At 48.1% G+C, this 26,310-nt stretch overlaps 1 protein-coding gene across 4 annotated transcripts in view; it reads left to right on the top strand.

Moving 5' to 3' along the window:
- The window catches only part of Kcnn3 (potassium channel, calcium activated intermediate/small conductance subfamily N alpha, member 3), a 161,950-nt gene extending 138,332 nt beyond the window's left edge, over window positions 1–23,618 (top strand). For 3 of the 4 annotated variants that reach the window (XM_005411527.2, XM_013508360.1, XM_013508361.1), the window contains 4 exons: window positions 6,084–6,194; window positions 11,463–11,590; window positions 12,491–12,560; window positions 16,480–19,208. In XM_005411527.2, the coding sequence (XP_005411584.1) occupies window positions 6,084–6,194; window positions 11,463–11,590; window positions 12,491–12,560; window positions 16,480–16,776 (606 nt within the window). In that variant the 3' untranslated portion in view covers window positions 16,777–19,208. Of the gene's footprint in view, window positions 1–6,083; window positions 6,195–11,462; window positions 11,591–12,490; window positions 12,561–16,479; window positions 19,209–21,829 lie in introns of those variants that run through there. The other variant, XR_001232197.1, reaches the window with a different exon arrangement.
- The last annotated feature ends 2,692 nt before the right edge of the window (window positions 23,619–26,310 follow it).

Genomic DNA, 26,310 nt, shown 5'->3' with positions numbered 1-26,310 from the left:
AGTTTATCTGGAACTCGAAGAGGCAGAGACTGGGGAAGGAGCTATGTCTCAGACACGTCTGACGGCTGCTGGGTCCTGACTGGGCCAGCTCTTGCTGTTCCCAGGTACCAGCTTCACCCTTGCGTAGCGAGGTGCTGGGCTGTGAGTGCCTGGTCCTTTTCAGTGCTGGCTTTGGCAAGGCCATCCCCACCCCAGTGCCCGGTAGGTACACCACGTCCTCCCGCTATGCATTTCTCCTGCCACAGCCCTGCTGGCCCCACCCCAGCACACGCTCTCGGAGGTACAGGCTGCGGCCCATGCAGGACCACGGGAGCAAACATGTGGGAAGGCTGTGGGTCTGGAGGCAGAGCAGGGTCTGGGTTTCTGCTGTGGACTGCATGGTGCCTGTGGTCCAGGCACTCACCCCGCGGAGCGCAGCTGTCTCGGGTGTCAAGCAGAGCCGGACGGGGGCCTGCCCCACCCTGCTCAGTGGCCTCCGTGGGGCCCGCACAAAATGATTTATGTTGAAGTGCGTGGGAAACAAGGGGCAGCCACACACAGGGCCAGAGCTGGCAGTGTCCTCAGCGCCCCTGCCTCAGAGCCCCTCCCTCGTGAGTTGGGGGGGCCCCCTTGGCTTTGCTGTACCTTGGGTGCAGGACAGGCAGGCGCTGCTCTGTGCCCCTGCCCTGGAACCCTAGGAAGAGCATGGTGTTACAGCAGGGAGACGCTTTTTTTCAGAAGAGGAATAAAGACTCAAGAGGAAGGCACACAGGGAGGCCAGGGGTGAGAGTGCGCTAGTGTTCGGGGTTGGTCATGGCGGTGTTGCTCCGCGTTCATCACTGCGAGCCTCCCTGGGCGCTTTGCTCTGTACCCCATCCCGGTGTGATGCCCTTCCCTTCAGAGCCGCTGCCAAGGCCTTCCTCACCTGGGACAGGAAAGACCCTTTTTCTGCGAGGACAGTGACTCCTTCCACTTAGCGTCTCTCCTGGGCCTGGCCACCCCTGCTCCCCACTGTGCTCAGTCTGTGCTCTTGGAGGACAGGACACCTCCCCCAGGCTACCCAAGGGGAGAAGGCCCATCCCCACGCAGCCTTGCAGATGCAAACCCTGGGCAGCCCTGCTACAACAGCCCCTAGTGACAAACAGCTTAGCACGGGGCTGGGTAAACCCTGGGTGAGTGTGCAGCTTTAGAATGAACACCTCCTATGGGTTAGTAGGAGTCTGGCACAGCTCCAGCAGTCACCAGGAAACAGGGAAGGATTCTTGCTGCCAGAAAGGGACAAAATGCCACTTGAAGGCCAATGCCTGCCTTCTGAGAGCCACTCCCGGGGCCTGGGCTTTGGGCCACGCCTGCAGGCGGCCTCTTTAAATTCCAGCCATTCAGTGTGGAGCTGTGTCCCAACCAAGAAGCGGCCCATTCCCTCAGTTCCTGGCCCCACAGCTCTGACAAAGCACAGAGGGACCCCAGGACCCCCGCCCCCACCCTGCTCCTCCTCCGAGAGTGGTCTCCTGTGGGCACTTTGTCTTCCAGGGTCCCTGTCGCTGTGGGGTCCACAGCGCTCCTGGGAAGGGGATGCCCGCTCCATGTGGACTGAGGTAGGATCAGGTTGGAAAGGACAAACGTGAGGGAGCTGATACCCATCTGCCATGTTACTGACACAGCACAGGCCTTGCACTTCCTCCCTTTGCACAGACTTTGCCTCCTGAATATCCACAATACACAGGCCCAGTGCAGCTTCCTCTGTTCACTGTCCAGCTTTTACCCACATCGAAGGCAGCCCCTCGCTCTGGAACCCTGGTGGCTTTTTTCTATCCAGTGTGACTTTGCAGCTGAGTCATTCCTCCTGAGAGGTACACACTGCTGAGCCCCCACCCCCAGCACAACGTATATCTCCTGATTATTATTGCAATTGCCTTGATGAAAGGTAGGGCTTCTTGTTTGGTTGCCATGGATACCACGAAGGCCAAGGCAAGGCCTGCTCAGGAAGGGAAAGGAAGGATTTGTGTGTGCGGGCTGCAAATGGTCTTAATCATTGTTTTCTCTTGGCAATCCCAGTAACGGTGTAATTATCAACCATTAGGCAGGATATATAATTGTCTGGACAACTTGACATCTCTGGCACAGACCTGGTGTGTTGAGAGGGTTCACCCACAAACACAGATACACCAGAATCCACTGTCTTTCCATGAGGACTTTTCAGGATGAATTCTAATGCAAAAGGACAGCTATTCTTATGTAGTGTCCTAAATGGGGAATGACCATGAAACTTTGGCCACTGGGTCCTGCAGACATCTGGGAGACTGGTAGGGCCCCCGAGTCTGCGGGGCAACTTCAACAAAGCCACTTCCTAAAGTGGGCTCTGCCCTGTGGGTCCTGGGCAAGACATCCTGGGCTGTCTGTGGGGACACTGAGCTTGCCCCTGGCGGCCTCCTGAGAGAGGCCTCTTTGAGCTGCAACAGGAAAGTGATGATGAGGTAAAAAGTAGCACACATTGAGTCATTTTGGGAGGAGACCAAGAGGGCTCGGTGAGACATCTGCTTAATGTTGCTTTTAGATGCGCTGCTCCCGAAACACCTTGGTTTCAGACCAGTTGATGTTATTTTAGTTGTTACGTGGAATCTGTTGCAGCAACAGAATCCAACTGTAAATCCTCCAGACTTCTCTCCTCCATTTGTCACTTTCATTTATGTTTTGTTTTATTTTATGCTTCTTTAGTTAAGAACATCTCATACTTTTCCCCTTGGGATCCTTGTTTTTCCAGCTTCTAAGATTTTCCAGCTGGAAATGTTTCTTGGAAACAAGAAGTGGGAGGATCGGTGTGGAGGGGTTGGGGTCCAGGTTTGGGTTTGATCTGTGGCTGCCTTAGGCATGTTCAGCCCTGTCACACACCTGCTGTCCATGCACTCGGCGCCCCCTGCTCCCCACACTGAGGGTGACTGTATTGGAGGTCATCCTAACCCCACCCCATACCCGTCATAGGGATAGGATCAGGCAGAGCAGACACGGAGAGGCCAGTTGGTGTCAAATGTGATTCAAGATTTGGCATAAGTAAGGGTAAAAAGCCAAGTCACAGATGTGCTCCCCAATCTGACCCCGTGGGAGTCACACCAGCTGCTGCTTACCCCTCCTGTCCCACCCTGTCCTCTCCTCATGCTCCTCTGTCCACCAGCTGTGGCACACGGTCCATGTGAGGTCAGCATGAGCTCTCACGTGCTACAATTTACCAGGTCCTCGTCGCTTTCTTTCAGGAAATCAAACTGCATCTTGGCCACATCACACGAATGCTGCCAGGCAGCTGCCATGGCCCTGTCAGAGAGATAAGGTCCTTGAAGCAAAAAAGCCCATCATTCCAAAAGGAATACAGAAGGAGGTGACCTTTATTCTACTTAGGAATGAACACAACAGGTGGCAGACTGTGGCCGGGGAACCCCCTGGCCCTTCCTTTATTCCCTTTAAAGAGCCGGAACTAACCGTTCACTTCTGGCTCATCCTAAGCTCCTTGTTCTCCCTTTCTCCCTCTCTTACTCCCATCAACCCACCCTTCTTTCCTTACTCCATCTTCTGACCTTTGCTGTTTGGGACGTGACATAACGTGTTTCCCGTCTCATTCCTTGTCTCGCTCTCTGTACCCTCCTCTCTTGCCTTTCCTTTCCTTCTCCCCTCTTCTCGTCTCTTCATCACCCCACACCCCACCTTCACTTACACATACTCTGAGGACCAGAAGCCTGGTTCTCACACTGCCCACCACTGTCTGAAGGTTGCTGAAGTCTTTGCAAGGTTGCTTGTTACGGGAAATGACCTGGCTGGGGGTCATTATTGGCGCTTTTCCTAATTACAAACAGATGTGGGATTATCTAAAAGAAAAACAAATTCAGAGTATCCACTGCTGTCTCTTCAAGTTGGAATTAGGGGTCAAGAAGGCAGCATCCTCCAGAGAAATGGCCACAAGTGTGTCTCAACATCTTTAAGTTTAGAGAAGTTGGGAGATACAATCTGGTCCACCTTCCAGCCTCCATGCAGAAGTTTGTCTTTCTTGTAGAAGATAGATGGATCTTTAGTTCAGACACTCTAGCGTCTAGTTAGAAGCCCCTGTGTTCAACCAGTAGGCTGTGGGCCATGCCCAGAACCATAGAGAACTCCTTTCAGACCCTGGAATTTTAAGATGTGGGTGATCGAATTCCCAAGGGCACAGGTGAGGAGGGAGACTCTATTTGGCTGTTGTACCCCCAGCCTTCAGGGATGACGTAAGTGAGGTTTTGCAGGAAGATGAGGGAGAACAGAGCCTGGGGAGAACCCTCTCCATCGGATGTTCCATTTTTAACGCTATGATCTGCCCCTCTTTTTGGACTTTCATCCCGATGTACTTTTGGAACTCCATATAAAGGCGAGGGATGATCCTGGGCCTGGTGGAGGGGAAGGGAGCACACAGCCTCCCTCCAGGACAGCTTCTTTTAAGCTATTTTTTGCTTTTGGAGGCCTGGCTAAATTGATTACAGCTATAGACCAGGCTGTCCAACTGGCCATATCCTCTGAAAATTGGGCACAGCGTCTCCAGCAAGTCATAGATGCCAAGAAAACACAGCCCTCCTCAAACAAAAGAGGAAAATGAGGTCAGAAAAGGAAAGTTCACACAGACCCAGTTCTTTTCATCTTGCTGTGCTCAAAATGGGTGGCTACAAAATGTACCAAGAAGCACTCAACTGTTTTAATGGAAACCCTTGTGGAAAATTAGGAGAAAGCCTCGTCAACTTTAGCCATGCCAAAACTGCACGCAGGCCAGCCTTCGTCAGCCAAGGGAAAAGAGAGAGAGTGTCAAGGAGAGACCAGGGGCCTGAGCTATCCCTGCCAGCTCTGTGGTGGATTACAGCACCTTCAAAAAGGATTCTTGTCCACCTCCACTCATTTTGTAAGCCTGATGTGACAACAGTGTTATTGATGGATTCCTTCAATAAGGTGCTCTCAAGCTACTCAACTGCACACTGTGCTTTTACTGTTAAAATCTACTGCTTGGCCTAGAGGATCCCACTGATGGCTTTAATAAATTCATCCTGTCTTTTCATAAGGGGCAGTCAGGGTGGTCCCTGTGTATAGGAAGAGGCGAGTCCTCTCCTGCCAAGCCCAAGGCTGATTGCCACTACCCAAAGGAGAACCCGGGAGCGATCGTCTCCCTCCCCTAGTGCTCACAGGCCAAGAAGCCCGGGGAAGAGGACGGGCATAGCCATATGGAGACTGTCAGAATGGGCCACTTTCCCTCCTCCACTCGACGTGTCCCACATGATTAAGTGTACCCCAAAGGGTTAGGAGACAGCCTGAGCCCAGCCATTTGGTGGGCCAGCCAGACAAACCCTGCTTCTTTGCCTGCCCTTTGCCATGCTCTCCTATAAGGAGCCTACCTGTGCATTGTTATTCTAGGGACTCCCAAAGGTCTGTGGGTTAAGTCCTGGTTTTAAGCAGAAGTGTTATCAGCTTTAAAATTTCTGCATGGTGGTGAATTCATGAGTCCCCTTGTTGAATGCAAGAAAGAGCCAATTCCTGTGTTATGTCACAGCCTTGACCTTCAGGTAAAAAGATCTGGCAATGGCACTGGCAGTTGTTGAGTGGCAACTAGTGTTCCCTGTGGGAGATGAGCTTTGAGGGAAATGTGGTGCCTCTTCATGCGGTTATTTTTAGGAAAACCCATCTACCACAGGTACAGCGCCCATACTGCAGTCAATCCCCGGCCTGCTGTCCTCCTGCGCGCATTAGCTGGAGCCGGCAGTGGGCTTGGGCCACACTGAGGCACGGAGAGTCTGTGTGTGCCGGACCCTCTGGCTCCTGCTGTACTCAGCCTGGCAGGGGACCTGTGATTCTTTGTTGGTTTAATGCCCAAAGTCTCAGCCCTATACAGCGGTAAGAACTAGCGAGAGGCACAAGCCACTGCAGATCCCTTCTGCAAGTTTAGCAAGTTTTGACAGCCGTGTGGCTTGGGCTTGACCGACCACAGAGCCCGTGTCCCTGTGCCACTCCCAGGAGTTGCCGCCACGGCATGGGGCACGCTGAGTTTGCACCTTGCCTCTTACTGATGTGCTTTCTTTCCCATCTGGTCCTCTGATGTCCTCCCGCAGGGTGCAGGTTGCACTGCCCTTGTGGTGGCTGTGGTGGCTCGAAAGCTGGAACTCACGAAAGCAGAGAAGCATGTTCACAACTTTATGATGGACACTCAGCTCACCAAACGGGTAAGATGTCACAGACCTGCATCTCCAAGGGGGGACTTCTGTCCAAAGTGGAAGCCAGTCAGAAAGACGACAGCCACATGCTGCGGAGCAGGGCCTCACCCGTAGGTGGAGTACTGAGGGAGCCACAGGCAAAGGCTTCCACGCCGTGGACACCACATAGCTCCATGCCGAGCTCCTGTCTTCCATTAAATCGCTGTGCATGGCTCAGGCAACCAAATCATTTCCTGATAATTAGATCAATAGTATACAGTGATAAGGCCCGTCCCTTGCCTAATGGTGCCAAATAAATCACTCAGCATGATGCAACATTTTTGTGTATGCTCAAATGTTTTCATGATTCCCAGTAGGAAGAGCAAGAGAGTCTTAAAACTGTGTTAGAAATGTATCTAAGTCTGATCCTTTTTCTTGAACAAACAAACAAACAAACAAAACATTTAAAACGATCATTCCAGTAGAGCCTACATTCCTAAATATCGTTGTTCATCAAAAGGTCATCATCCAATTTTCCCCTTTTGTGTTTTCAGGGTAGCGTTTCTCCCTTGGAAGAAACCCTTGTGAAAGTGGTTAAGGAGGATAAGAGATGGAAAATATGCAAGAATGGGGAGCTCCTTTAGCTGCTGACTACCTGACACCCCACTGAACTGTCAGAGCAGAGAAGCCTCATTTCCTAGATGAGGATAAACAGCAGGCCCAGTGAGCTAGGCAGGAGCTGTTTGTTTAATGACAGTGTTTGTGGAAGATTCTTTTGAACCACAGCCTGAACACAGGTCAGGAATAGGACGTCCTCCAAGATGTTCCCTGAGCCAGAGACAACCCAGCGCTGTGCCGGGGGTCCCGTCTCCATCCTCACTCTTCCTCATTGGAGACTCACGGAGGGAAGGGACTCTGAAGCAACCCCACATTTCCATTTTGGGCTTTTGAAAGCTAGAGAAATATTCAGTGATTAACGTTGCAAAGCAGGGGAAAAAAAATGCGTTAGAATAGAGACAAAGGCAGGAAGGGAGAACAAAAACAGAGAGTGAGGAGTGCTGAGCGAGCCCTGGGGAAGGCAGTGGGAGAATGTGCAGTTGCCAAGGCCTCTCCAGTTTCTCAGCAGAATTATTTATGGTGTTTGATTGTTTGGTCTTTGATTACATTTATTGAGTTCTTTAAAGAGCCGCCACTGATGTGAAAAGGAACCGTATATTGTTGACATACAAATGCTTGTCTGAGGTACATGACGCCCCTGAGCGACAAGGAAAACATCCTTTAAGGCATGAAGATGGCAACAGTTGATGCTGTCACCAGGGTAAGGCCTGCCGGGTTCCATACTGACCCTGCAGGCAAGTCCCTCTTCTTCACTTCTGGTGTGCTTTTGGTACTAACCGCACCAAAGTCGTGCCCAGGGCTGCAGGAATTCCGCAAGTGGCTGGAACACCTCAATGCAAAAACGCTTGCATCTGTTATCCAGAAAGAAGTTAATGGCATTGCCTGGGATCGAAAATGCCTGCAGTAGTAAGGGGCGAGAGGTTTTTTTTTTTTTTTTGGTTTTTCTCGGGTACCGGGAACCGAACTCACGACCTTGCACTTGCCAGGCAGGCGCTTTGCCACTGAGCTAAATCCCCAGCCCCGGGCGAGAGGTTTTGTCTCCAAAACCTTCTCAGAAGTTGTTTACCAGAGACATTAACAGTTTCATTTTCTTCTTGTTTGCTTTTTAAAACCAAGAATATACTTTGTACTTCATGTTATTCCTTTGTCCTCTCTGTTTTTCACCAGAAAATCAGACACCAGAGGAAAATAAAGCCAGCTCCCTCATAGGCTAGGAAAATAAACAATTTTTTTCTACAACATAACTGTGGAAGGAGATGGGGTTGTGGTTGCTAATTTCAATCTCTCAAAAATAATTCTCCAAAACCCTCTTCAAGTCTACTTACTTGTAGAAAATTTATTGCTCATCCACGAGCACAAGTTACCTTTTTAATCGCAGAACGTCTCACTTTGCTGAGAACACCGAAATCTGTTGAAATGCCCTTTCGTATCTAATTTTTCCCCCAGAGAAATAAACAATGCAAAAGGCATGGTTCGTATAGAGAGCAGATTTTCAAAGCTGGCAGGACCGGGACTTCCAGAGATTCTTTCACACCCTTAACTGAAATGCAACTGGAAACATTCTGGCCTGCTGCAGTTCAAGCTCACTTTGACCTGCCCACTGGAGAAGCCCACCTTTCTCTCCCTAGGGCTCCTGGCCTATCTTCTGTCCTTGACAGATGACCCCAAGTCTAACTGCCAGAGTTCACGGGGAGAGATGCTATCTCAGTCCATTCATAAGTCTCAGTGAATTCTAGAGAAAGCCGATGGGGAAAGAGCTGTCTCACCCCCACATGGCAGGAACATCGTTTGGGCCCAGTGCCCGTGCCCCCAGGAGCGCTCAGAAGGTGCCCAAGGCCCCATCAGGGAAGGGCACCACCCCCCAGTGATGCTCGGAGTAATCAGCCAGGTGAACGAAGGGAGACCCTGGGTGGACACAATAGCATTTACCGCCTACCTGGGAGTGCAGTTAAAAGCCTGTTTCTTTTTCTCGTGCAGATATTGATCTACTTAGCTTTGTGCCAGGCTGTTTGCTAGCAATTAATTTCAGTCAGCGCAAAGGCTTGCATTTAACACCACTTTCCTGAATGCACAGGGGCCGGCCGTTCAAACCCCTAAAGATGATGGGGCCGCCTCTCGGCTGCCAGGCTGCTGTGAAAGCAGTATCTGGCGTTTGGGCTGAAATTAGGTGTGGGACACAGACTCCATGTTCTATTGTGTTGCTAAGTGAGGGCCACGATGATTTAAAACAAAAACAACCGAAAAAGTATCTAATGTCCTTTCCAATTCCTTGATCCCCAAAACAGGAAATAATTTTGTTTCTGAATATGAAATATGGTCGTCTTCCTTCAGGCCACAGGAAAACCTTCTGGACCTCTTGGACCTGGCTCTTGTTTTGATTTGACCACTAGCTAGCTGTGTGATTCTGGCCCCGCATCCCATCTCTGAAGCAGTTTCCCCCTAATTTGAATGCTGGATTGAGCTGGATGATAATAACTAGTATCTGTTAGGCATTTTGTAGTTTCTTTAACAGTCAAATCCACACTTGGCCATTGATAATTGTATGGCCTTGCTGTGTGACAGCAAAGTTGTCTTGGGTTGTCTCTGGCTCAGGGAACATCTTGGAGGATGTCCTATTCCTGACCTGTGTTCAGGCTGTGGTTCAAAAGAATCTTCCACAAACACTGTCATTAAACAAACAGCACCTGCCTAGCTCACTGGGCCTGCTGTGTGACTCAGTTTCTTTGTCTGTAAAATGGGGATGAGATTCACCCCTGTCCATCAGTGGGTTGTGAATGTGCATGGGACAGCCTGGGACCTGACTTGTGCCTGGCACCTGGCGAAAGCCAGTTGTTGCCCTCACCACCAGCTCCACAGCCTCTTTTGAGCCTCTTGGCAGCCCTTACGGTAAGGATGTATTTTTTTCCCATCTTATGAAAAATTAAGCATCTGCTCCTAAACTGCTCAATAACTGGCAGAATCTGCTGATTTGCCCGCTTCAGATGTTTGGCCCACACTGACATGAGACCATTGTCAAAGACCTGTGGGTGCTGACATTCCATGGCTCTATCAACGTTCAAAGAGGCAAGTCCAGTAACTGGGGCTCCACTGGTCTTGGCCAAGGCCAGGACAGAGCTTTTCCCTCCTGCTTTTCTTGGTGGCTTTCCGTGGTCACCGAGCACCTAGGGCAACTGTAGAGATCACGTACCACATCGCCCTCTGTCCCTGCAGAGACACAGCACTAACATGTGCTCGGTGCTGCTGTGCCTCCAGCGTGGGCAGGGTCCCGGAGGCCGCCCTCTCCCTGCCCTGCCCCTCCTTACCTGACACCCACCGTCTCCAGCCTCTATTTACCGCTGCCTGCTCCCTGTCAAGCAGGAGAGTATCAGAGGTGGGCAATTAAATAATTTAAAACCATTTTTGCTCTGGAGTTTTACTGAACAAAAAAAAAGCAATATTTATGTCATTTAGACATTTTTTTGAGAAGACTTAGCTGTTCTTTTAAAAACATCACTTCAGCGCCAATGAAAAAATATAATCCAGCCTTCGCAATAAATTTTTGAAACACACACACAAAAGTTATCAGGCTGCAAAACAATGTTTCCTAGGCCTTCCCACACGCTGCAGCGTTTGCACAAAGTCCCATCTGTTGATGTCAGTCTGAAGAGGCAGGTCTGTGCTCTCCAATTTTATTAAAATCCTTTCTGGCTAGTAACCTGATTTCTACTAGGCTGGCCTCTTACTTCCAGGCCCTGGGCCCGTGGACCTGAGCCAGTGTGCATAGCTGACAGAAATGGAGATGGTTAATCAAAAATCTGTTGAGCTTATGCTTAATAAGGAATGTTTTATCTTGCTCTCGCTACTAATTGCTGAAGATGTCTGTGTTTGGATTAAAACTTTGTCCCCTGCCATCTGGATGCCATCGATATGTCTCAGCTCAGTCGAGAGCAGGGTGATATCAGTGGTTTCCATGTCAACAGATGACAGCGTCATATGTGAAAATGCGTGACTGCAGTCTGCGTTGAAGGAGCCAGCCTTGGGGAAGAGGCAGCTCCCAGTTCACACCTTAACATCCTCGCTGATTTTTAGACACTGCTTTGAAATTATCTCAGTTTTATGCTGATCACATTTACATGCAGAATGGCATTGTAAATGTTTTTGGCCATTTTGGAAAGGAAGAAATGGATTTGGTACCTATCGTTCCAATCAGTGGAAAAGATATTTCCTCAAAGCGGCTTTTTAAAATCTCCAGCTCATAAGAAATCTGTTTACTCACTGAATTCAAAAAATGTACCACATACGTTAAAAGAAAGTCTCAGGTGAGGTGTGGCACTCTGCCTGTGAGGGCTTCGAGGGCATATGTTTATCTATTCACAGGGTACCCCAGGCCTCAAGGTCTTGCTAAGGCAGCCTGTCTAAATATAGCATTGGCAACAGCAGTTGAGAAGCAGTACTGAAATAATTAAGAAGGCGAGAAGAAATGCCTTTCAACTCCAAGCTCCAGTCTACTGTGTCCAGTACAGGATTAACGAGAGACGAATTTTAATCATCTTTTCTCAGAGTTCCGTGATCTTGATTAAGAAAATAGATCACTGCAGAATTGTCTTCGTAGGAGGTAGATGACAGCAACAAACAGGAAAAACAGTACGGTAGACCTAGGGGAATGCACCTGATAGCAGCCTGCTTCATTTTATTCCTTAGATCAAGAATGCTGCAGCCAATGTCCTTCGGGAAACATGGCTAATCTATAAACACACAAAGCTGCTAAAGAAGATTGACCATGCCAAAGTCAGGAAGCACCAGAGGAAGTTCCTCCAAGCTATCCACCAGTGAGTATCCAAGCGGCTCGACCGTCAGACTAGACTAGGGGGAGGGGCTCCTCAAATACCTAGGAGGCACAGAAGAAATCCACTCTGTTCCAACCCACGGGACTGGGGTGGGGAACTGGGCCCAAGCCAGTCTGCTTATTCCCTTACTGCACCTTCCGGGCTATGGGCAGGCTGCTATGAAAGATAAAAATGAGAGCAAGAGTCTCTAAGGGGCCTTGTATGTATACACACACACATACACACACACACACACACACACACACACACGTATACATGCACTCACACCTCCTATGTACTGCAACTCAAGAGTACCTTCTGCGATAGAATATGATTTGGGGGGCTGCCTGTGTGGTGGTCATAGGGATGGAACTCAGGGCCCTCACTGAGCTAAATCATCAGCACTTTTGTTTTTAACTCAAAAATTTTGAGACAGGATCTCACTGAGGCTGAGCTTGAACTTGTAATCCTCTTGCCTTAGCCTCCCAGATTGCTTCGATTACAGACATGCAATGCCATGCCCAGCTCAGAATACATTTTTTTTTTTTTTTAAGTGCAGTAAAGAAGCAAAGGGTGAAAACATTCATTCTGACCCAGAGGGTTGGGGAAACACTGGAAGGTTGAGAAGAGGGCATTCATAGTAGAAGCACAGCCTAAACAAAGGAAAGAAGCAGGAACATGATCTGAGAATAGCAAGTAAATAGAGACTGAAGTTGAGCACGTATGGAGACAACAGTTTGCTCTCCCGGGGCCCTGACAACCCTTTGCATCTCTCAGCTGCTCCTCATGTTCGGGTCCCATGCTAAAGTCTAACGCAGAAATGACAGGGCTGTAGGGCCTGCCGCTGGGGCTAACCCTTAACACGGACTTGAAGGATCTGGCTGTCCCAACTCTTCCCCGCAGACTGAGGAGCGTGAAGATGGAACAGAGGAAACTGAGCGACCAGGCCAACACTCTGGTGGACCTTTCCAAGGTGAGGGGCAGAGTCTGAAGGCACTCTAGCGCTCCTAGGCAGTGAACCGGACCTTACCACTGCTCCTGCTGCGTCCTGGCTGTGTCCACAGTGCACAGTGCAGGACCAGGAGAGTGAAGAACAGCTCCTCCTTGGTAAAAAAATAATCTTGGTTTAAAGAAGGTTTGAGTTTTTGACGTTTATAGTCTATGGTGTGTCGTTTAAAACTTGGCATTTGTTTCTTAAGCTAAGTGGCTCAGGGTTGTCCTTGCTTGGAACTAATTAGCTGTCCCACTAGGTCTTTTCAGCGTGTGGTTTTATTAGCTGTGCACCAAGGAGCTCCTGAGGACCAGCTGAGCTTCACGGGGGCAAAGCACCTTAATGAGGGCCAATGGTGGCGAGAGCTGGGCTGACAGCCTGGGTTCCACCTAACAAGGCCCTTCCCGTGTGCTGCTATAATTGGAAGTGTATTTTCCTGCATCTTCCAATCCCTACAGCCCTGATTTTCTAGCCCCAAATTGGTGGTTGGTGTGGGGAGTGGTGCGTTCCTTTACTTCTTAAGAGGCAAACATGAAGATCCCAGAAAAAGAAGCCTCCTTTGGATGCCCAAGGGCTTAAGGCTCACTTCCACATTGTCATTCTGTGTTTCTGGCGCTGAACTGCCATAAGCACTTAAAGAAACTTGCTCCTCTTGCAAATTACTTAGGTGAAGGGAGTGAAGGCCACACTGTGGGCAGAGCAGAATTGGCACCATTGCAGAAAGGCCCCCTCCTCATTGCTTCCGATAGAACCCAAGGGTCAAGTGCACAGCCCAGGGCCAGGCTGGCAGAACATTCCAGCAGATGCCAATTATCATAATGGAACCCGATCCCCAGGAAAGCAAGAGCAACTCCCTCTGGCAAATTAAGCACCCTTTGAAAAGAGGGTGCAATCAGAAATTACTGGTTGTTGGGCCACCTGCAGGTGCCTTGTTCAATAGAGGGATGAACCCAAAGAAAGTGGCCCCTAGGCTCATGGGACTTTAATCAGGGACTAAGTGGCTCAGCACAGTTGGGGAGAAGCTCACAGCCTGTGTGCCTTGGAGGTTTCAGGTGGAGTGCGGGGCTCCTGGGAGCCAGGGTGCCCACACATGGGGTAGTGAGGGGGAGCGCAGGCAGGACGGGATGTGAATGGAACACTGGTGTGCAGGAGAGAACCCTGGGGTCTCATGGAGGAACACATTCTAAGGATATAAGGGAGTCGCCTTCCGGCACATCATCAGAGCAGACACGCGGTCTGACTGCAGGAAGGGACTGGCTAGAATAGGATGCAGGAAGCCTCAGGAGGTGTTCTTGCACCATCTCTCATCTCTCCTGGTCAAGCGCCTGGCTCAATTCTTATTCTCTCTCTGTCTCTTTGTCTCTCTCTCTCTGTCTCTGTCATTCTTCTCCTCCCTATCCACCTCTTATTGGTCTTATTTCTAAATTCTCTGATGAGATGAGCTGATTGGCCAGTTTGGGTCGGTCATGTGCCCACCTTTGGACTGATCAGCTATGGCCAGGAAGAGGTTCATGGGCTGGGGGAAAGACTACAGAGCTAGAAACCCACTTGGTGAGCTTCAGAAATGGCCCAATGAGGTTCCTCAATACAAGTCTTTTAGGAGTGGCAGTGCTTTCCTTCCCATCTAGCAATGCATGTTGTGGGTGATACTCCCCCAAGAATATTTATTAGGTACACCCAACTTTCAAGCCTACCTTTCTGCAATGCCACCCACAACCTCTCAGAGAGAAGGGACCCAACAGAGCTAATTGGGTGGAGCAAAAATCCCAGTGAGCTGGGAAAATGCACCTATGAATTGGATGGAGGAGCCAACCATGTATCCAGGGGGGAGCAAGTTACCTGGAAAAAAAGAGGTGCATCAAAGGGTTAAGGGGAGATTCTCAGAGCCATGGTGGGTGGGGGACACGGCACAAAACCTGGGGGAGGAGATGAGCTCTGACATCCTCCAGTCTTTGTCTCTTGCCCCCAGGAGATTTGCCCAAGATGCTGGCAGCAGCTTAGCACATTTCACATTGGCCCATGCTCCCGCTGGCATCCTGTCACAGGCAGTGGAACAGGGAAGGCAACAGAACACCGCCAGCTCCCTTTTCTTTCTTTGTGTTTTGCCCTCCCAACCCGTCACCCTCCCACCCCTGCCCTTCGTGCCTCCCCAGATGAGGAGTGTGGCACGTGGCCTCTCAATATTATTTTCTAGATTGAATAGCTACTTTATATGGTGACAGAGCTGGGAGGGCTTGGGTATTTTACCTGATTGCTTCAATTTCTTCAAATGAAATGTCAAAGAAATTCCTACCATCTGAGGCTCAGGTGATCAAATAAGATGATATCTGCAAAAGTGCTTTGGAAACGCTAAAGGTTTTGCAAATGGTAATACTGATTATGAATACAGAATAAGAAACCAGGATCCAAGGATCAGAGTGACTGTCTCAAGGTCAGGCAGTCGGCAAGTGCCAGGGCTGGGGCCTAAGCCCAGGTCCTGGACCTCAAATCCAGAGCTCAGCAGGGTGCCCTGTGGAAGAGGAATCTGTGGTCTTACGCATTCCGGGAAGAGTATGCACCTTGAGGCGGCTCTGTGAATGTTAATTAACAAGGGACAGACTTTGACTTCTAAAGTCACCTCTGGCAATGGCGGAGCTGATGGGAGAGCCGCCCAGTGAATTCCGGTTGGCAAGGTTTTGCTACGTTTCCAGTACCCCCTTCCTGTTCCTCTCTGGCTTCTCATTTTCTCCCCTCTTCTACTCTCCTGCTTTTTCTCACCTTAGGTCCTGCCCCTTTGGCCCCCGGGGCACCCATTGTTTCCAGCTCCTGCTGGAGTCACCTGATGTTTCAGGTGAAATAGGATCAGGCTGTCACTGGCCATCCCCCAAAGGCCAAAGCTCCCTAGTATCTCGGAGTGGGGAGACATCAACTGTCAGCCTGGCTTGTGTGCATTGCTACCGCAAGAGCCTTCTTCCCAAACACCTGTGAGTGTGAAGACTCCTGTGAATCTGTTTCCCAAGTTAGAGGTACAAAGCCAGAATAGCATTTGATAATTTGCTGGGAGAAATAAGGCTGTCACGTAGACTGGGATTCTGCAGATCAGCACAGGAGATCTGAAGATGTCCGGGCACAGAGCGCTGGTAAAAGGTGGGGCCCCTGGTACGGTGAGGTGGTGTTGGATGCAAGAAGGTAACTGGGGCGCACTCTCGAGACGGCACCTGTCAAGAGTGTGGGAAGCAGAACTGGTCTGAGGAGAGTCTGAACTACAGTACAATCAACCAGGACCTCAGCCACGTGGAAGATCCTTTGGGGATGTCCCAAACTGTGGCACATGGGCCAGGCAGGGGGAGGGCTGGGCCTCAGCAAGACAGCTCACTGTGGCCAAGGGCCCTGCCTCAGGAGGTAGTGACATTTACATGCTGGCTGCTGTGTTGAAAATGGCAGGGGTTGGGGGACAATAACTCATAAGTAGGTGTAGTTATTATTAACTCCAATTTGATAAGGAAGCAAGGTGGTCAGAGGTTAAGTAGCCTGATAGTGAGTGCGTTAATAGTGTGCTGTGGACTCCCACCTGAACCCCAGCCTCCTAATTCTAAGTCTGTGGTGCTGGCCCTTTGCACCTCGGCACCCTCCCGTTAGTTGTTAAAGGCCATGAGAACTGACAGCTCAGGGTTAGAGCTCACTTCTCTTAAGAAAAAAGGGTGCCATTTCCTTCCCTACATACATATTTCCTATTAAAATTACTTTTGTAACAAGAAAAACAATGTGCCTCCCGTCTTGGGGAAGTAACCCGTGTGTCCTTCCTTGGCCACATCTGACCCAGCTGGGGTGCACTCACTCCTGCTGTGAAGCAGCGGGAGCTTCCTGTCTCCCACAGCAGACCCCGCTGTGATTGTCTGTCCCCTCCCATCTCTCCGCACAGATGCAGAACGTCATGTATGACCTAATCACAGAACTCAATGATCGCAGCGAGGACCTGGAGAAACAGATTGGCAGCCTAGAGTCCAAGCTGGAGCACCTCACGGCCAGCTTCAATTCCCTGCCCCTGCTCATCGCAGACACCCTCCGCCAGCAGCAGCAGCAGCTCCTGACTGCCATCCTGGAGGCCCGAGGTGTGAGCGTGGCGGTGGGGACCACCCACGCCCCTGTCTCCGACAGCCCGATCGGGGTCAGCTCCACCTCCTTTCCGACCCCGTACACAAGTTCAAGCAGTTGCTAAATAAAACTCCCCACTCCAGAAGCGTTACCCATAGGTCTTAAGATGCAAATCAACTCTCTCCTGGTCGCTTTGCCACCGTGGAACTCTCAGACCAGGGACTGGAGAGAAGCAAGACCCAGCGAATTAGCTAACTCACGTTCATTTGGCGTGCTTGGTTCGAGATGCCTTGAAACCAGAAATCTAATCTCTGTTTAGGTGCCTCTACTTGGGAGCGGGAAGAGGACATGACAGGAAGCGACGCCTCTGGCAGGGCCCTTGCTGCACAGTTGGTGGAGAACAGAAATCCACGCTCAATCTCAGGTCTTCACATGGGGGTGGGGAGGGGATGTACTGAGGCAGCCAGCTGTGGGGCCAGCCTGGAAGAGGGGCCGCTGGGAGAGGGTGGGGTCAGGCTGGGGCACCTCAGCACACCTTTCTCTTTTCTTGTTGTCTAAGGAAGCCTCTGGGTGACAAAAATAAGAGAGCTGCCCACAACTTGCCAAAACAGACATATCCAATTTAGACTGAAAAAAAGCCAGATTTCCCATCCTCTGTTAATACCCACATAAACCTGTGTGTTTGCAAGTGCATACAAGCACATACACATGCACATCCCACGTTCAGTCCAGGTCCTTTCTTGTTTGAGCGTAACCCAAATACAATGGGACCTGGTGCCTTTCCTTGCACACAGTAGGCAGCCTCTACCGTGGGTCCGGTTGGCTTGAATCTGAATGTGGGATGCGTTCGGTTCAGGTAGTTAGCTAGTAACAGCCACCTTCTGAGCTTCACCGAAGAGGCAGGTCCCTTCCAACACAGTGCAGGTTGCTTTGCCCTGGATATGCACTGTGTGTGATTTGAAGTGGATGCTGAGCGAAAATTGTTGGCATTCTGGAGGGATAGGCAGGCTTCTAAAAATAACAGCTCTTGCAGATTTTTCTTGTTACACCCAAACAAGCTGTGTTTTGATGGACCACATGCCCAGGTATATATATTTGAGGGAAGGGGACAGAAGCGTGCACGAACAGGAGCGACCCAATAACACGGCCGGGAATAGGGGTGTTGTCTGGGGTTTGCTGAGCTGTATTCACCCAATGACAGGTTTTGGGCCCCAGATATTAGGAGTGCAAGATGGCCAAGTGCTCACCGGCGAGCTGCTGAGCTGGGAGAAGGATAGAGTGGCCTGTGTAGTCCCTTCTGCCTGATCTGAAGTCACCTCAAAGGGAAATCTCGTGAGAGCACAGAGGGCCCCAAAGGGAACCTTGTGGGTAGGATAAGAAGAAAGAGATCCACAGCCTGTTCCTACTATGCCATGTTAATCTTGGTGCAAAAATTATTCCCATATGTCTCAAACTCCAGGAGACTCCAAAAACATCAAGACAGAGCATAGTGACAGGCACTGAAAATCTTTCTCATTGCTCTATAATCTGACCACGCATTGCATTTGTGATGCAAAGCCCATCATGTTAGCCATCACTGTTCACATTCTGAGGTCTTTGACCTCTGTTTCTGGAAAGTCCATGATACTGTGTGGAATATTTCATCTGTTTAGGGTAATCCAAAAGGGTGTTTTTGGCCTCAGGTTGTCATCCTGGACTTAGCTTTGTAACAAAACGTCACGGACATTCTCAAGGTGGTGCCTCGCTGTGCAGGCTTCTCCTCTGCAGCACCGGGTCTGGTCTTCTAGGGATGAGGGTATCACTGGCCTGCAAAGTAGACAACCACTACCTAGAATGAAGGCCTCCCTTTCAGGACGACCTGGTCCCTTGCTAACCTCTTCCTTGTGTCTTGCTATTGCTTTTGTTTTGTGTTGTGTTTTGTTTGCTTGTTTGGCAGTGCTGGGGATGGAAGCTGGGGCCTCGCACCTGCTAGGCAAGCGCTCTACCACTGAGCTGCACCCCAGCCTGCTGCTGCTGTAGTTTCAATCTCCTTAATGGTTTACTCTTGATAATTCCCTGGAGCAGTTTCATTAGTTGTTTTTGTTTTTGTTTTTTGCACACCAGAGATGCCACACCTGCTGTTGGCTTTTTATTTTTTTACTTGTTCTTTTAACTGTTAATTGTCTGAAAGATCCCCCCCTCCTTTTATTCCTTTTCTTTCCAAGAATGGTGCTTCTGTGTGAACAGATGTACAGACAGATGAAATAGTCATGCAGTTTCCTTGTGGCATTAACTCCATTTCACAAAGCCCACTGAGTGGTCCGCCTGAGCACACCAATCCTGATCGTTTAACCTCCACCCTCAGTCACTGACACCCGCTCGCCTCTTCCATTCTGCTGTACCCTGTGCTATGTGTGCACACACACAGATGTATGGGTGTGGCCATGGGCAAATGCACACACAGGGATTTAGTCTTCATTTCAATTAATGACATGCAAGATTCCACCACCAACTGGGCATAGTGGTGCACACCTGTAATCCCAGCACTTGGGAGGCTGAGGCAGGAGGATTGCTAAGAGTTTGAGGCAGGCCAGGCTACAAAGTGAGTTTAAGGACAGCCTGAACTGCATAGCAAAACCTGGTCTCAAACAAGACAAAAAAAAAAAAGATTCCCCCACCGCTCCTCCTGCCTGAAAGTGTACACAGACTATCATTTATCCATCATAGTCTGTGAATAATTCGTTAGCCCATTATTGATGCTCTCGCTAGGTGAACACTGAAGACCAAGTTAGCAACCAGTTGTTGAAGTTATTTCCGGTAGCAGTAGCCACTGGCATCACAGAGATACACGGGCATTTGTAGCATGACTTGACCTATTGGTAGTGCAATAGCTATGAATGGTTTTTAATCATTGGCAAAAGAATACTCACCCTTCAAAAAATAAGTGACTGAATCTGCATGTTGATTCTGTAATGGTAAATGGGATGCTATTTCTCTGTACTAGTATTTCAGCTTTATGTGGGGAAGTTACAATTCTCTTGCAAATGCAATCAACCCTTAATGACCTAGGTATTGATTATCCTGGGTGTAGCTCACCTGGATTTTCTTCCTACATCTTTTGACCTCAGCATCACAGTGAGAGGGGTAAAGAGACAGGATTCTAATGCCATGCCTTCTTGTACCTAATTTGCAAGTTTGGTAGTGGAGGAGGTTTATTTATCTACTCAAGAACGGGCCACATGGGCTGGGGATGTAGCTTGGTGATGTAGCACCTGCCTAGCAAGCATGAGGCTCTGCCCAGCGAGCGTGAGTTTGATTCCTGGTACCAGAAAAAAAGGAAAAAAGACCAAGACCCTTCACCAAAACAAACAAACAAACAAAAAAACCCCAATGGGCTACATGTAAAAACAATTATGGTAACCTCACTCTAGTACTGAACTGACTTAATTCTGCCCACTCCTAGAAGGCTGGCCCAGTGGCAGAGCCCCTCCTATAATCTTTCTGATGACACAGTGGCAGGTCAAAGCACTCTAATATTCCCCAAGCTATCTACACACTTGAATTAGAAATACAGAGCCACCCCCTCATCGCTTAAGCCATATTATAGCTTCATGTACTGTAAAGTCAGGGATGTACTGTGATACTTTAAGACCACTGAACTCAGTGGAACTTGAGACATAGCATCAGTTGGTAAATTATACCAGACTAGAAGCGCACTCCTCCTTAGATTGAAGTCCAAATAAGTATCCGCACCTTTGGATGAAAGGCCACATATGTGTGATCATCATCAATAAACTGTCATAAAGTGTTTATGAACTGTTCTTGCCATCTTCAAAATAGATAACTTCATGACATCATATCTATAGAAATGCTTAATACAATCCAAAAGAGCAAGAGGGGGCCCACCCTGAGTCACCACTGACTGTCTGACCTCAGCAGGGACCAGTGGTCTGACAACCTCATAAATTAGTAGCTGTAGACTGCGCACAGGAGAATAAATTCTAAAATGCTGAGCAAGTGAAAGTTCTTGTGGTTACTAAAGGCCAAGAAGGAATGTCATTGAAGAATAAAGACTATCATATTTGAGGATTTCCCCCTTACATTTTCAGCAACTTTCTATGAATAAGTCATGGAAAAGAACAAAAGTAGGTTACAAAATCACAATAAAGAAAAATTAAATCTGGATCCACATCTTTGGATCTCATACCTCAATCTCTCTGTACTTAAAATGAAAGTAATGTTAATATTATTAATTATGAAGTATTTAATAGAGGGGGAAAATGACATCACTATTGTCACCAACAACAGCCTAGACTGACCGGCTAGACCACACTTTGCTGCTACATTTGAATGCAGTCCATAATTACCAAAAAGTAATTTTGACATATCAAATGGGCCGCAGAATCAGCAGGGAGGAATATGGGATTAGTGTATAGTTCCAGAACCTCCCTCCTCCTCCTCCAAGTGTAATTCCAAAAACAGTGTACCTCCAACTAGGAATCAGTGTTTCCTCTCAGAGCAAATGGCTTTGTCATGATCACAGGACCCCATCTGAGACACTGTGAAGTCATTGCACTACCACTAGGTTATTACTCTTTTACTGCTTTTAAATCCTAAAATGTGTCCCCGGTTTTATATAGTCATTCTGCTTCCTGGAAAGTTGCTAGAAGCAGATTGAGAGTCCATTAGCAGTCATTTTATTGTCCCTGTTGACTGTGGTTTGGTTTCAGTACCTTAGACAGCTACCTGGTGACTTCCTGGTAGGCCTGGGACAGCCCCTTCTCTCCCCCTGCAGTCAGTCGGCTTGATGACACTCTGAATGGTGCCCCTTCTTCCTCCACTGCCCCCAAAGTAAACATTTGGGGAATGGGGTCACTTGTGCCACTAAGAAAGTGCTATTCCAGGGATAGCAATATTAACTGTCTGCCTGTGGTGGCAGGAAGACTTGTGCTAGGCTGCATGAATAGAAATTAACTTTAAACTCCTGTCAGACAAGTAAGATGTAGATTTTTTTCTGAAATAGACCACAGCTTCTTAGAAAGTACTCAGTCCAAAGGTATATAGTGATATACAGATAGAGAAAAATATAACTGTGATATTTTTGTCTTACACCATTACTGGAAATGCCTACACATGAACTGGAGTTCCCTCTGAATGAAACCATTGTCAAATCTTCAACGTATGACCTCCAACCCTAGGTGCCAAGTGCCCGGCGACAGTTGTTTACACACCTGAGACACGTATTCTGGTAGCTGTGATCTTGGGCCTGGACATACAGAAGAGACGTCGTGACCAACCAAGCTGGTGGAGAAAAAGCACAAAATTTATCACCAACCTGTAGTTAGGACCCCAAAGAGATGCTGACATTTTTGGCCAAAACAAAACAAAATAAAACAAAAAAACCAACAGTATGAATCTGATTGGACGAGACAACATCCAGCTGACCACAAGAAGGACAGGGAATAAGCGACATTGCCAAGCTGTATTTGGTCTTTGAATCCCAAGCAGGACAGACCCACCTTCGTCAGATGTGGTTTTTGGTGGTGCAACAACTCGATTTTGGTCCCAGGCTCTCCATTCTGCACCGGCCACAAGAGAACAAGGAAGTGACAGGATGTTAACGGAGGAAACATTTCCATGGCAGACTCAGAGACTGAAGTGTTTATGTTCCAATTCGGATGAGCTTCGATATGAATTTGCATCTTGCCTCTGTGCTGCTTGCTATTTTTTAATGATAGGAGAAAGCATAACAGTTTATTTTAAATATGAAATATATTGCTATATTATAAAATATATTATAACTTTCAATTAACATTTTGTATCAAACTAGTCTTTAGCAGGCCCAGTGTCAGCCTGCTCTCCCAACAACTGTTTCTGAGTACACATCACTGTCAGAGGCGGCCTGACACCTGGCCTGGGTCCCTATCCCACAGCCATACTCTCGTTCTCCAAGAGCTGGCTATTAGTGATGAAAAAGAAAGCACTATTACAAGCGCGGGAGACCAGTTCTACCCTAAATTCTGTCAAGCCATTTCAGAAGAGATTTTTAGAAGCCATCCCTCATGTGTGGCCATGCAGAGCCAGTTTAATAAAAGGGCAGATTCTTCCCATATAAATGCAAAGGCCCCATTCCATTCCGTAAATTACGTCTCTAGCTCAGCCAACAAGTTTTCCTTTCCAATGTTGGCACCGGGTATAAGGAAGGGTCCTGATTTTCTGTGACTCAAAATGCAGCACTTGAAATTCTAAGCAGTAAGCATTTCTCTACGGAAGAGTAAGGGCAGGCAGGATCAGCATTCCCTGCAGGCAGGGCTTGAGGACAGCCCAACATGCAGATGCACTTTTCTGAGCTTGGCAACACCCCAGAGGGAGCCAGGTTGCTGCATGTTTATCACCTAATATGGAGCCCAGCTCCCAAGGGAATGATGGGAAGAGGGGCAAGACGTGCACAGCAGAGCCAGGCTTCCTTTTCTGCTATTCTACCTTTCCTGGGAAGAAATATTTCAATTGAGATGTTTCCTTGATAGCAAAATCAAGCACCTCCTGAAATCCACACCCCTCCTTCTCCATATAGTGGTTGAGACACACATGTAGAATTTCCCTGTTCTCTCCTTTGAATGACCAAGGTCCTATCTCTGGAAGAAAAGGATGTGTTCATTAAGAACAAAGGCTCCCTAGAATCACCGAGCATCCTTCCAGGGAAGACCCTCACTTGCTCTGTCACTTTGTACAGTATTATATAGGTGCAAACAAAGTAGCATCGGGGTAGATTTATCTGAGCCTTTGTGTCTGTTTCCTTCACAAATTCTAACATTCACACAGATACACAGATAGCGCAAAGCAGGTTTTCTCCTGGGAAAAAGGCTGGAATCATCTCAAATTTCAAAGCATTTGAGTTTTGAGCTTCAATTCATATCCTCTCTCTCTCTGTTATTTTGAGACAGAGTCTTGCTATGTAATTCAGACTCGCCTTGAACTCAATGTGTAGTGCAGGCTGGCCTCAAACTAGCGGTGATCCTCCTGCCTCAGCCTCCCAAATGCTGAGATTACAGTCATGTGCCACCACACCATGATCTTTGAGCTTCAATTCTCTTACTCATTGTACTGATCAAGGCTTGGGTCTCTGTGGCATTAGTTACGCCATCTGAAAGAGGAAGATCTAAATGCCTGGTTTCAATCGCTTGAGTAGCTCAGCCCTATCTTTTTTTTTTTTTTTTCCAGCCCTATCTTGCGCGTAGGCCATGCTCTATGGAGCTAAATTCTCCCAGCCTTTGTGTTTCCCTCGGTTATATGCTAGGCTGAGCTCCATTAAAGCCATCAGATCTCTGGGGCACCTGTTTTCAGCAGGCTCCTTACTCACTGGGTAATGGAAATTAGCTAATTCTCAATTTATAATTGACTGATGAAATGTACTGGTGGTAATCGATTTGTTTCTTAATACTTTTCTGCTACTAAATAGAACTCTCTTCTGGCTTTCTTTCTAGCACATCTCAGACTAAGACGTTTACATTTATAGAGAGCAAATATATTCTGACCTTTCCCGTAAAGTTGTTATTCATCTAGAATCAAGGAAGCCAATACAGATTCAGACTTGGGAAAGCAGACCTCTGCACGGTAATCCAAGTGTATTGCTGTGTGGTAATCCTTGCTCCCCAGTGTGTGGTCTGCAGACCCCAGCGTTAGCATCCCCTGGAAACTTACTAGACATGCAGAATCCAAGCCCCCATGCCAAATGTGCTTAATTAGAATTGGCATTCTAACAAATCCCTAGGTGATCTGCACACACAATAAATGTTGAGAGACTGCAAAGAAAACCAACTTCATTAATTAGAGAATTAAACCACTTCTTCCTTGAACCTCAATTACCAAATTATTTGATGATGGAAATGTCCTGTTGGCCATAAGGAGAAAGATAAATGTATCTTAAAATTCCATCTGAGGTCGTATAGCTTGGATGATGCATATGAAATGCAGTGACGTCAACACAGGCGGGCTTATTCTAATTTACAGAGTGCTCCCCGCATAGTCCTGAGCCACCTCAAAGCCCCTTTCTAGGTTTTTCATTTCAGCCACTGGAAGTAGGGCCATCAGGAGGCAGAGCCTTGGGGGCCAGTCCCCTGGATGCAAGGCCACACAGCCTCTACTCGGAATAGCGCAACAATAGCTGTGTTCCTGATCCCTGGGTTCGTTCCCTGAAGAGCTCAGTGTCTCACCAGTGAGAACTCTCAAGGAACTAGCAGAAGAAATCAATCCAGCCATCCAAAAACATTCCTAGTCTCTTCTTAAGCTGATTTCCTTATTCATCACACCAGCCAAGATGGGAAGGAAAGATGTGAATTCTGATGTTGGCATTGTAAATCGATATGTACCCAGAAACAGTTATGTTCTAAATTAATGGCTTTAACCTGTTCATTGTAAAAAGTGCCTTGGACTTCAATCTAAAGAGGTCAGTATAAATATGTATGTGTGTGTGACATGTATGTAGGCAAATATTTACATATTCATACATACATAGGTGCACACATGTATAACTGCACATTCATACATAATATACATAAATATATAAATGCTTCATAATATATCATATTGCTACTCATAGCTCCATTTCTTGTCTGGTCCTATGTTTATTTGTTTAGTGAGATCTTTACATAGAGAGGTTCTATTCAGGACATCGATGTATTTTTTGTTTGTTTTTTACTTTTTATTAAAAAGGTAAAGGATATTAAAAAAAAAAAAAAAGTCAAGTGCCTGAAGGTTTTGAATGGAGTTGTGGTAAATTTTCTCATGTCACCAAAGAAGAAACTGGTTTTTCCTGTGTGCAACATTGTTTGGTTTCAGTGACTTTGTTTTCCTTTGATGGAAGTGTGTAAAAATGGGTAAAGAGATTTTGTGACTTTCGGTAGAATCTGTTCCCGTGGTCTCCACAAGGCAACAGCAAAAAGTTTGTCCAGTCAAGCACCAATTTCCTGCACACATCAGCATCAGAAGGGCCTGGCCTTAATATGTAGGCGTGGCTTGGTTGCTACTGGTAGTGTGTTCCTAACTAAGAGACTGCAGATGCCGTGCAGGGGCGGGCTTCAGCTCACCTTAAAAGTGGCTTCCTTCCACACACAGGAGGAGAACTGGTGGAAGTCGTGTTTCTGAACCAGGTGGGAACCTGTGTCTTGGAAGGCTGGCAGAGGGCCTGAGCGGACTCTGCAATGATGTAATCACCTGTATGAATCAGCCTTTTACTGTGTTAGCCACAGGTCTCTTCTTTCAGTGGTGTGACAACTTGTAACAAACCGACTCTCCCTGGCTAGGAGTATCCGGAGCTCCAGGGAGAATCGCTATGTTTCCATTAATCTGCCCATGAGCTTACGGATGCATTACCTACTTTTTCAAATTGATCCACTCTGCCTAGCTCTCCGCCCCCGTGGCAAGACACCCACAGCAGCCAGGGTTAAGTCGGAGAGGTAATGGCCTTGTGACAGTGTCGCTCAAAAGAGACACTGCACAATGTCAGGGGACCAGAAAGACAACAGTCCCCTTCTGTCCCCAGACTGCAGGCACATTTGTGAAGTTGGGGTTGGGAGGGCCCAGAAGCCAAGGGATGGAAGGGAAGTCCCCTAAGCTGACATTTGCAAACCTTCACTTTTATCCCTGTGTTTTTTCTGAGCTCTAGATAAAAACTAGTAAC

The sequence above is a fragment of the Chinchilla lanigera genome, unplaced genomic scaffold (genome assembly GCF_000276665.1).
Source record: "Chinchilla lanigera isolate Chin_1 unplaced genomic scaffold, ChiLan1.0 scaffold00144, whole genome shotgun sequence".
NCBI lineage: Eukaryota > Metazoa > Chordata > Mammalia > Rodentia > Chinchillidae > Chinchilla > Chinchilla lanigera.
Note: the sequence above shows the minus strand (reverse complement) of the source record. Positions and strands in the feature narration are given on the sequence as shown.